Source organism: Xenia sp. Carnegie-2017, unplaced genomic scaffold (genome assembly GCF_021976095.1).
Source record: "Xenia sp. Carnegie-2017 unplaced genomic scaffold, XeniaSp_v1 HiC_scaffold_21, whole genome shotgun sequence".
In the NCBI taxonomy this organism is placed as follows: Eukaryota; Metazoa; Cnidaria; class Anthozoa; order Malacalcyonacea; family Xeniidae; genus Xenia; species Xenia sp. Carnegie-2017.
Window position 1 is genome coordinate 1,433,152 of NW_025813484.1, and position 12,513 is coordinate 1,445,664.

General features: G+C 36.5%; 2 protein-coding genes across 3 annotated transcripts; one reads left to right on the forward strand and one right to left on the reverse strand.

The window, feature by feature from the left end:
- Positions 1-12: 12 nt before the first annotated feature.
- On the reverse strand, positions 13-12,465 carry LOC124444338 (protein mono-ADP-ribosyltransferase PARP12-like). Of its 2 annotated transcripts, none has more exons than XM_046994925.1 (8): positions 11,657-12,465; positions 11,239-11,533; positions 10,439-10,746; positions 10,127-10,291; positions 9,613-9,789; positions 8,929-9,100; positions 8,529-8,765; positions 13-717 (listed from the first exon to the last, which is right to left on the reverse strand). In XM_046994925.1, exons 1-8 carry the CDS (start codon positions 12,051-12,053, stop codon positions 651-653), a joined length of 1,818 nt encoding a protein of 605 aa, XP_046850881.1. In that variant the 5' UTR covers positions 12,054-12,465; the 3' UTR covers positions 13-650. The 2 variants fall into 2 exon arrangements, with proteins under 2 accessions (XP_046850881.1, XP_046850880.1); XM_046994924.1 differs by lacking the exon at positions 13-717 and adding an exon at positions 7,565-8,215.
- Positions 4,304-7,552, forward strand: LOC124444339 (ski oncogene-like). Its single transcript, XM_046994926.1, has 3 exons — positions 4,304-5,215; positions 5,734-6,608; positions 6,762-7,552. The coding sequence occupies exons 1-3, from the start codon at positions 4,370-4,372 to the stop codon at positions 7,192-7,194; spliced, it is 2,154 nt and encodes a 717-aa protein (XP_046850882.1). The 5' UTR covers positions 4,304-4,369; the 3' UTR covers positions 7,195-7,552.
- Positions 12,466-12,513: the final 48 nt, after the last annotated feature.

Sequence of the window (12,513 nt, forward strand, 5' to 3'; positions counted from 1 at the left end):
AACACAATTGACTGCCACTGATCTGTATATAATTGCACAATTTTATAAGTGTAAGAGTTCGTTAACTTTTTTACTATTTATATTCTTTACTGATTTCAAATATATTAATGTGAATCTTTCCCTTTGATTTAAGCACTGGCAATGTACAGCTTATACAACAATTACTGCTTGACAAAACAAATAAGTTGTATTATTGACAACTAAGATATCTTATAACAAATATTATATGGTTTATCCCTGGTGACTAAGATATCGTTGAAATTGTGTAAAAATAGAGTAATGAGTCCATGTATGGAAAATTCCTTCCAATTTTTACGCCATTTCACAACGTGGTAAATGAAATGTGGGATATTTCCAAAATTTCTCTGATGACGCAAACACTTAAACACTTATGGGTGTAACAATGTACTTAGGTTGACAAAGACACGCCACCAGCCAACTAATTCTGTATTTAAATTCAAAAGCACGTGGTCACCTTGACAATTATCGAATGAATGGAAAAATGCACGTGTATCTGAGAAAAATAATTTTGTTTTAATTGATTTTCAATGTATGCACCAAATGTTTTCATTGTCTCACTATACTTCACTGTTATTTGTTGCTCTTCACTTCAATTGTTTCACATTCATACGATCCAAGCAACTCCAATTCTACTTCAACATTCTATTATTGTTAAATATCAAGCAAAATGCATTCGAGAAGATCGTCTTTACCCTCCTAAACAAATTAGGATTTGTTAAGAGCATTTTTACAAAACATATAGTATAAAGACAAACAATTAAAAGGGAAAGGTTAACACTAAACAAGTTGAATGATTTATATGACACTAAGCATACATTGTTGGAAATATTTGTAGATTCATCCAAATCTTAACAAATTGGACATCTAAAAATGTAAATTTTTAAGAATAAATCGTGAGGTGATGATGGATATCTTCATCTAGGCACTTTCTCAAGAACGTGTGGGGAGTAATGAGTGCGTGATATTATATCAAGTCATTGTCGGCGTCTATACAATGAATTCTATTTTTAGGTAATTGCACAGTTTTCTGGAAGAAATCAAATATAATTAATTGTATGTTCGCTTTGTACTTCTTCAAGAGCTAGCACGCACATTTTTATAATAATAAAACAAGCATGACGTACGTAATTGTTTTCATATGAATGCTATCACTTTAATGGCTGAAATCCCTGCTTATAGGTGGATGTATAACACAATTTTCACTTCGATGTGCTCGATTCATCTTTTTTTTTTGTTAGTATGTATGAAAATAAAAACATCGATTTAATTGGTAGCGTTGTGGAGAAAATGATTTTAATTATTTTAATATTTAGTTTTGCAAAACAATTAGTCCACGTGTTGATACTGGTTCTGTAATTTCTATTAGCTTTCGTTTTCATAATGGTTTTACAGACTCTACAATATGTTCTTTTTGATGGTTTTATTAGCCTTCATTCTCATAATGGCTTAATCAGGACACTGTTTTTATAAGCTCTCTCTTTCATTCAGTTTTTTAAAACCATTTTTCTCATGAAATAATACAGTCTACAGATCATATTATAATGAGGATGAGATGTTGGGATGTTGAAACACGTCCATTGAAGAAAATATCAACGGTCAGACAAGTTACGAAATTGGAGAACAAACTTTTCACCCAGAAAAAATGCTCATCATTCTGAGAGTCGCGAGCCACATTTATTAGAACATGTGGCGGCTCATGTTTGATGCTAAGTTCCACGAGAGACAAAGAGACTGCTCCGTGGAGGGTACTTCAGAAATGCACTTAATGTCGGCCTTAAATTTATTTAACCAAATTCCGTTGTTTCCGGCCTGTCATTCTCAGCTATTATTTTACACGGAAACTAACACTTGAGGTTTGTAAAATATACTGTTAATATTCCATTTTGGCCGGTATTCAATGCAAAAACCTGTTTCCCTTTGAAAGATTTTAGTCAAGTTGTCTTTTATCCGCGACGTTGTCTCGTCACCGGTCGAAATTACAGACAGTTTGTCGTATCTTTTTTAAATATCAATGATTGATGGTTTTTGACTGCGTCATCGTGAGATATTTTGACAAAACTCGTGCTGATAACGGGTTTCTGGTGTCATTATTGTTTGTGTTTGCAAGACATCTTTTGTCAGCTGGAGGTATTAGATCACGAAGATTTTTCAATTATATATGAAGAAGTGTGAAATCGCTATGGGCTATGTTACAAAATGTACGAAAATTTCCAGTGCAACACTTAAGTGAGGGGGAAAGCCAATTTTCGGAAAGATTAAAGATTACGAGAAAGGCAACATGGCTACATTAATTGACAAAAAGCAGAGCAAGAACAAAAATAGCAAATTCTTATATGCCACATGATAATTTCATGTCTTATATACCTAAACACACTTTAGGTTAGCTGTAAAATGATATGTGCACTGTACAAGTGATCCTTCCTAGCTATTGAGCTACTTTGTCAAGTTATATGATAGCCCCAATGTTTATGGTAACAATCCTCACAGTTTGTGATGAATCCTACAAGATTGGTATATTTCCATCATCTTCTCTATAATTTGATGTGGGAATTTTCGATTTTTATTGACAATCCGAAAACATTAAGTCATCTGATGTTCCTCTCGTAATCTCATCAGGTAGATTTATCACTTGTGTAAATATTCGTATCACACAGCTGTAAAAATCTTTACAACACGAGTCCTCTATTTCTCCCTACTTAATCCTCTACGTTACCAGTCCATTCCCGTCAATTCTTTCACGCCACAACCTATTTTACTGACAAAACGGTTATTTTTTTTTACTTTGTTGCTTAACACATCCAACTATTCTGTAAATATTGCCCTCTGGCTCTGTATGTCACACAATCTTCCTGTCATTTTCACATAAACATGTTCGTCATTTTCACAAAACCACTTACTCATTAACCTAGTTTTTCCAAAAGCCCTGTTTTGGTTTACCAAGTGCTCACTATACTGAATTACTTTCTTCAACATGTTTACTATATAGTGCTCGCGGTTAAGTTAAATAAGACGCATTTCCGATGGCAAATAATTATATCGTCTACGTAAGGTTTGCGTCATTGATACTCGCTCTTTCATTTTTCGGATGTGTTCAATTACCTTTCAAACGATCACCAATAAGGATGATGTGTAATATTTTGTACAGGAAAACAAGACAATTTGGATGGCAGTCTTAATATATGTGTAGTCTAGACTACGTACTTTGCATGTGGTCTAGACCATCTAGACAAACTTGTCGCGACTTAAACTTTTCCTTATAATTCAAAATTTACGACCTTCATATTAAAAGGATCTATAAAATGTTCATTGTTTTTCAAGGCCTACAGCAGAATGGCCGCCTGCCGTTCATTGGTGACGTACGTCGTTGTTTCCGTTGAGTGTTTTTAACTGACGCGGGTCACACAAAAGATAGTTCAAATACATACACCCAATCAGGCTTTATCTCTGCTGTGCGATAACTTTACCCAATGCACAATGGGGGATGAATTATTAAACATTGTTAAGCAGTTCAACTTTTTGTGTCACGCAAGCACGGAAAAAACCACCTTGCGGAAAAATATAGAAAGAAAGAACACGAAATGATCTTCACACATTATCTTTCTAGCGTTTGTCAACATTTGGTTTTGGAGAATGACGGCAGGGATTTTTAGAAAGGAGAAGAATACAAACAGGTTTTTTATCCAAGGTTGAGGTCAAATAACGATCGCCTACGCTCTTCATGTGCAAGCGGGTGGTCTTTGTCACGATTGTTTTGAATGATTATAGAGGATCGAGGTTCGAGAAGGGAAGAAATTGTCACGCGTCCTCAACAACACATTTAGTCATTGGTTACCAGTCTCGACAACGGTACAACGCTGATTAGATAAAATGAACAACTGACTATGAAAATGTTGTCTTTATACTTCTGTCAACCATAAGGGTCTTTTTGTACAGTACACAACTGTGAGAGTTCTTCAAAGAAATGTACACTACACTATTAATTTATTCACTCTTTTCAAATTGATGTAACAGTACAGTGTTGTTGTTGTTAAATGATATTATTTCTGTAGAAATACAATTATATATTACTCTAAAGCTTCACGAGCAATAGTAAAGGTTTCAACAAAAGATAGAGAGAATTACTACTTGCTAGAATGAGCGTTACTGGCTCTAGTGGAAGGTAAATGATTTGCTTCGTTTCTGACTTACACACACGATCCGGTTGCGTGTACTTCACGTTCCACGAGACTCGCTATTATTAAGCTCGACTTGTGTTCGACATAGACACGACGATATCAACGTATTTCTGGTGGCAAAGGCGTCGAGACAGCGAGTTTTGTCTGCCGTCGTTAACTAAGCTCGACGTGCAATGGATAATAAAGTAAGAGTGGCCGATAAGGCTCTCATTCAAGTCATTCTACAAGAATACCGTGACCGTTCAGTCGATTCAATAACTGGGCCAACAGCAATTCGTAAATACGAAGAGGCTACGGGCAGACATCGAGTATGGCCTGGCTTCTCTTCAGACATTTTGAAAGGGCAACCCGACCATGTTTCGTCTAGAAGGGAACTAGACAGTGCATCGTCGTTTACGACAGCGCGATTGCTAGCTCCGTCTGGTGTCGCCGCTGTGCGTAAAAAAACGAGTAAAGTGAAACGAACGTTGCTCGATGGAATACCGATAGCTTGTTTCAATATTGGTGGTGAGAAAAGACTGTGTTTTGAACAACTTAGAAGTGACGTCCTAAGAGAGTTCAATTCAAGCGAAGTGAACACATCTCGAGATCATTTGAAAATATACTGTCCCAAATGTGACGAAGATCAGTTGGAATCGTTGAAGCTATCGAAGACGATCGCCTGGACTGATTCCTCATCACTGCTTATAACGAAAAGCGACGCATATAGGCTTTGTAGCGCTTTGCTGGCCAACAAGGCACCACAACGACATGACAAGAAGTACACAAAGCCTTATATAGACGTCTACCATGAGTGTTTTGGTGGATGTGAGGGGATTTTTGAGCCCGAAATTTATACCGAGCCGCATGCGAAATGTGTTACTTGCCTAGAATGCTACCGTATGTACTCCCCACGAAAATTTGTTACACACACGCACGCAACAATGGAGATTCAAACGTGCCACTGGGGTATGGATAGTTCTAAATGGCGAGATTACATGTTGCTGCCGGATGACAAAGCAGAGGACGAATTTATCAAGGTAAGATTCACACGTACTATGGTGCTTCACGCACTTGTCTCTTTTGATTTGATTCACGTGAAAACCTCCTGTGGTTCTGCCATGATTTAAGACATACAGCGATCGATTTTAAGTAATACATGATTTTCAAAACATTCTCAATTGAAGAATGTTTCGATTTCAAATGACAGCCAATCTCTTGTTGGTAACGATTCCATTGATCTCCATTCGCAAAGGAGATACCCTTTTAAATCTTAGTTTTTATACTTTGGTTTGTTGTAGTTTACCGTGATATCTAGTTAGGTTTAAGGTTTACAAGTTTACTAGCGGTTGAGACACTTGTGGTATAGCCGTAAAGGTTGTTGAATTGGTAATTTTTGTACAAAACCTATGTTGTCAACCACAATAATTAAATGCCGTCTGGTAAAGTGTGTCACACCAAGCAAAGCTTTTCGACACGTTGTTTTATCATTGAGATTTAAAGTACTCGGGGGTTTAAAAATGATGTTTAAAAATGAGAATTCTCTCTGGCGTTTCAGAAACTCTGGGAGAATGTAAAGAAACGGTTTTTTGGCACTATTCGAAAACGCAAACTTTCCAACTCGGAAGCGGAAAGTGTAGCTGAGAGCGAGTGCAGTGAGAGCAGCGCACGAAAACGAAGCGCTTTAAATTATGCCGTTTCACCGATTGGAGAACCTTCTAAAGGTACGTCGAGTAGTTCAGTGAGCTCACCAAAGGAGAACCAAGAGAATTCTAAGAGATCAGCATTTCGTCCATGGTCACCATTGGAAGATAGAAATCGCGAGACACTTACCACGAGCACTTGTGACCAAAATAAACAAACTAGTTCGAATGATGGACATTTCGTAGAGCCCAACTGCTCTGTCGTTAAAGCAGTACCTTATTCCGTACACACAGCAGCACAACCAATTCAACCAACGTATGTCAATGGAAATTATCCATGTGCATTGCCTGCGGTACCTTTCCCTAACGTTAACGGTTATCCTTCGAATATCACCCCGGTTAAAAGTGAATATCCCATGGCGATTTGTTCACAGGCACAAGGTGACGACTCACATAGCCCCGTAGAAAAATCTAGGGTTAATGAAGAAGAGAGGATCCTTAAACGACAGTTGATTCAACATGATTTTGCCTCACCGGAACGAGTTAAACAGGTCTTATCGAAATATTGTCACAGAGGACATTTGCCGTCAGTGGACGAGCTTAGTTTTGCTCTTGCAAACGAGCTACGAGATTGGAGCTACGGTCAATCGAAGATTCTAGATGATTTAAAGGAAAAAGGTGATAAACTACGAGAAGAAATGAACAGTCTGTGTCGAGACAACACGGCTAAACTCGACTCTGCTTGCGAGGAATTGACATACTGCCAAGAAAACCTGGATAGACTTAATAGGTGAGTCTTTTTTGTAATAAGTGACATATCATGACACATAGCTAGGCATGCGCGGAACTGAAGACTTCTACTGTGACGCTGCGCATGTTATGTAAATTTTGAAGGTTTTGCTATCAAGAAGATTGTTTCGTGATAATTTTAATTTTTTTGTAGAAAACGAGATGAGGATTTTAAAGAGTTCAAAAAGACACGCGAGGCATTGCAAAGACAAGTGGAAAGGTTGCAAGAACAGCGTTCAAGCGAGTCAGAAAAAATTAAGAGACTGATGAATCAGTTAAATGAACGAGACACAAGATGCCGCATTTTGGAGAAAGAACTCGACTATATACGTTCATGGTATGTGACAGGTAGCCAAACAAAATACACTCCTTTTCAGACGTTACCTGTTGCCGTTTACGGTGGATCTGGCCTCCGCGAAATGTATCATGGTCAAAATGCGGTTATTCAAGAAATGCCAGTATTCACTCGCAATGGAGAGAAATCATCATCGGCCCATCGCAATCATGCGAATGCTGTTGAGAGAGATACAAGCTCAGAGCCCAACGGAAAGAATGAACCAAAGGAGGAAAGCGAAAACCACGACTAAATGGAAGGGTAGAAGAGAGAAAGTGAACAAAAACTGGAGATACCTAAAATGTAAAAAAAACTATGTCTTTGTTAAACATTTGTGGAAACATTTCAAACCTCAGACGCAAAAGTGAATTATTAATTCCACATCTGTTTTTGACTATTCTATGATAGCTATGGATTATCCATCAGGCGATCAAAACCGACTTCACGTGAATTATTTTTTGAATTGCAAAGGAGAAGATCCTTGTAAAGAACTACTTATTTTATAGAATCAGATTATGTATATAGTATAATTTATAAATTATATATGGATTTTATTTGTATATATGTGTTATCTCAGAAAAATAATATGTGTTTCATTGTCAAAACTAAAATGTCAGCTAAAATGGTTTTTTTCAAACGTTTATTTCAACTACTGGAAAATGTAAAGAATTATTCTCAAAAGGTTCATGTCGCTACAGAGGTAAAAAGAGAAAAAGAACAAGAGAAAACAAAGTAGTAGTAAACATATCAGTTATATGTAACATAGACAATGTATTGTTTTAAAATAGTGTCTAAGATTTCGGGCATCTAAAACTTCTTTCAGTCGTCCTAAAGCTTTAAATCAACTACCTCATGTAGTGTATTCAATGATGTAATAAGGATATGCCTGGCTGCGTTCAAACACGACAAAAATAGTCGGTTTTGTAATACTGTTAACGCATGAATCATGAAGGGGACTAAGGGGATCCTTAGTATCTTTTGCTGGCGGTCGTAGGGTATCATGTTGACCAACAACATATGAGCCCACAATCACCTTGACCATAAACATTTTACGAAGGTCTCCTGCACCTTTTGCACTGTAAGCGTCCGAATAGGATGCTTCTACAGCAAAATAACTTCCCTTGCCGAACCTGGAGCCGTGTTTTGAGCCACTGAGTCGCCAATCAAAACCTTGTTGGCAAATAGGATCTATAATTGCTTCGTTTGTACCGTGAAACAACCAACGCTCTTCGGGCTCTGTGCCCGAGTTCTTCTTTTTAATTCTTGCTTTTTGCCTAAACGTTTTATTTCAGACATTTAGTCAACTACAATTGCAAGTTTAAGGATGCATGATCCCCACCGAAAGAAAACCTTTGGATACATATTATGTAAACAAAACGTTGAACTTGCTTTCAAAAATGTTTCTTCCAACTTCTTCCTCTTCATTCAATGTTGAAATTCAACCTTCGGCAAGCCATCAGAATGATAGAACGAAACCGAATCGACATATGGAGTTTATGTATTCGTTTATCAAGGAATTTGGTACGCACTACCACTACTCTATGAAGTCACAAAAATCTTACGATTGTAAGTGGATTTAAAACTTACCTTTCGTAGTCTTCCCACAAACTTGGATTCTGAACACGTTTAACTGACTTGATCTTGTATTGTTGTAATGTTGTCAAAAATTGTATTTTAACCTTTAAAAACTCCTCTTGATTTAAGACTTCGTCAACTCTAGTTATCTTATAATCTTCCAAAGGATCGAGAGGAGTCCACGAGGATGGCACAGGGTACAATTGCTTGGCAATGTTGGAACTACTTGACTGATAATTTTGCTTGAAACTGTAAGCAGTACAAGAAAGGACGGATTAAAACCAATGAGACACAGAAAATAGATTAAAAATGAATGATGCGTTCAAAAGTATGTTTTGTGTCATTTTATCATTCAGTATTGATGTATGTCGTAAGTAAAAAAATTTAAATAAACAGAACTAGTAGAACATACTCTTCCAAAATTTGTTTCATTATAGCCTCGTCCACATATCTCGCTGGTCGTCGTCGCACTTCACGAATTGTAAGATGTTTATCATTCTGTTGATAAATATTATCCTTATCCTTGAAGTGCATCGTGTACAACTGAGAACCGGATATGAACTTGTAAGTTCTATCTAAGGAATCTAAAGTATAAAAATAAACACATTTCTGGTAAAAATTACTTCTTAAAGCCCAAAATGCCAAAAAACAGAGCAAGAAATAGATTAAACATCTTTAGATACATTAATAATAATTGGGAATAGAAGATTTCAACGAAAACCATTAAAGGGGAGGGATGGAGGGAAACTGCTGTTTACTAAACAGGATAACTAATTACTCAATGACGCATTAAAATCACTGGTAGTTATACTTAGTAATATCACATAAGTAAAGTTTGTATCATCATATATAGATCCACGATCCACGATACGGAAATTTATCAAGTAATTTCATGGCCTTATAAAAGGAATCTTTCGTTGAACGAGTCAAACCCAAATGATTCGTTAGCAGAGTAGATAAATGAAAGAAAGTTGAATAGAACGTTAAGGCACAACTGCACAAATTGTTGCTGCACTTAAAATATCTCTTTAATAATTTGTTTTAAAACCTTCACTGCAAACTCTATAAACTTCATTAGCTAATATAAATACAATACCAGATTGAAAATGCAGCTCCAAATCTTCACTGGTGACGTCCGCTTTACCGTTGTCATAACAATTCCATTGATCATGTTCATTTTTCCAGAACCATTTCCACGTCGTTCGAAACACGTGACCTGATGCAGCCTTGACAGAAGAGGTCGTTGACAAACGACGTACTGGAGTAGTTAAACCTGTTTAGAGAAAGTGAAGAAGGACGATGTATTTTAAAGCAATATATGGAAAATTCAGTATGGTGGGCCAGTAAACGGTGGGCCAGAGATCATTTTCCACAACAAAAATGAATAACTCTAACTAAACTATTCTGAAACGTGGTCAGCACCCGATTTTGAAAATGGAATGAAGAAATGTGAGTTCTTTTTTTCAACATCAATAATACCTATCTGGTACGTTTTAAGCAATCTTCGAGTGAGTTAGTTAAAACTACTTAATATTAAAAAAGATTTTGGAAAAACTGCTTGAAAAGGACTTCATTGGGTAAATTTCTTCAAATCCTAAACATACACATACCAGCACCAAGAGGTACATTCATATTCTTAAAGTCAATCTTCAGGTAAAGAGCACTTCCTGTTTCCTTGTTGTAATCACAGAATTCTTTTTCTATAGCACGATTTTTCTCTTCTTCAAAGTTTTCCCACACTAAATTGTGGAAAAATTGCCACTGATATGGCAGCGCTAAATGAACAAATAAAATATGAATTACAAAACTGAACGCCATGATTTAACACAAGATAATTGGGTGTGAAACCCAGTATTCAATGCTGTCTCAACAGTAACATTTTTGCACAATGCATATGAAAGATATGAAATTTATTGTCTTACCAGCGTGCAATGCAGTGCACTGTTCTCCATATTTACATTTGCCGCGTAAATTGAAGCCACAAATTTCTGTCTTTTCTGGGGCAGCAAAAGCATCAATGGTATCCTTTGGCTTTCGTCGTCTATTGTTCACAAAAGTTTCGTCTTCTGAGCTATCTTCTGAGCTATCTTCTGAGCTATCTTGCGAGTCGTTACTCATCTTTTTGTTGTTGCGTTTGAGTACATTTAAAATATCCTTTTCTCTTGAGAGTCCCCCCAATCCATGCTTGGCCAAAATTTCTCTGGCATGCACTGCCTCAAAATTATGATACCTATGTGAAATAAAAACTGATTGAACGCTAGGTTCAAATGAAATTCATTAGTCTAAGGTTATGAAAACACCCATTCCATAGTCGTTAAAGATTTTATCAAATTTGTTAAGTATAAAACTGTTTTCTACAAGAAATTTATTTCCAGTAAGGTAACTTTGCTAATTTGCAAATGTTTTGGAGAAAGTTTGCCGAATTGATTAGTTGACTTCTCACTTATGTTCTTTTTCCCCAGGGTCTTTTCCCTATGGTCTTTTTCCCAAGGTCTTTCCCCCATGGACTTTTCCCTAGAGTCTTTTTACTAGGTTCTTTTCCATAGGGTCTTAATTTCCCCAATGGTCTTTTCCCTAGGGTCTTTTCCCTATGGTCTTTTCCCAAGAGTCTTTTCCTTAGGGTCTTAATTTCTCTTTGGGTATTTCCCGAGAGGTTTCTTCTTGAGCTTTTTCCCCAGGGTCTTTTCTCTGGGATTAAAAATTTATTAATTATATTATTCACCTCCTACATTTGTTCTTTCCAAATTTGCAGTCACCTTGAATGTAATGTTCACAAACATGAAGAAACTCACACTTATCACCATTTTTACATTCTGATTTGTTGTAATACTTGCAAATACTTGGTCCTGAACTAATCGAGGCATGTTGTATCTTTTTTTCATTCAAAACCTTTTTAAACAAAATTGTAAGTGCCTCTTTGGATAAATTATTCAAATTGTTGGCAACCAAAATCTGTTTTGTTTGCACACTTTCAAAATCATGAGGTTGCTTGCAGTCATCGCCAAATTTGCATTTTCCTACAAAAAAATTTTCCTACATGAGAAATTGATTTCTTGAATTTATGCCAGTAACATACATGGAACAATACAATGCATGTACATGAAAAGTGACAGTTAGTATAAATGACTCTAATTTTGCACCTTCCAAGAAAAAACGACAAATGTGAAGTCTCTGGCATCTGTTATAATGACATTTTCCATTCTGGAAAGCGTCACACAGTTTCACTGTGGTTCGTGCTTCCACAATTTCTTGTCCATTGACGTTCTTCACGATGAATCTTTTATGGGAAGATTTTATGATTTGCAGAGCTTTTTCCCTGTCATAAATGTCACTGTCACTGAACTTTTGTAATTTTCTTGTAACCTTATTTATTTCCAAACAGCTATCGTCACAGTGACACAAAAGATACGAGAATAGTTTTGACAAAAGTAGTTTCGATTTAACATCTTCATTTCCGGTTTTCTCACTGGATTCCTGAAAGCTTCTATTTTGGGTTTTTCTCTTGGTTTTTCGTAAAGATGCTTGATAATTCGCCATTGACTTTCTTAAATTGTAACTTTTTTTTAATGTTTTAGTTACATATTACGAAAAAAAGGATATTACTTTGCTTCACTCCTCGTGGAATTTTTACTTTCACTTTTAACAGTACGGTACCCTGCGCGAATGTCATACACGGAAATGATATAATTACTTATAACTTAGGCATGCAAGGCGTAATACTCCAGTTGCGATTCTTCCCCAGCGTTGCGCATCGACACAAAGGTAAAATTCTCCCATCACACATATTTATAAAATAATAAAATCTGATCATGAGGACAAAACAGTGGCAGCCTTCTAAATTGGCTAAATAGCCTCCTCCTTTGCCAAACCAAATTCCCGTGTTTCGCAAAATGCAAATCGAGTAAAATTGTAGCGAGTTTGAGCTGGTAAGTCTGTTTGAGTTGGCACATGTTACCTATCAACTTTGTGATGTCAGCTGACCGGAAAATCGCAGACA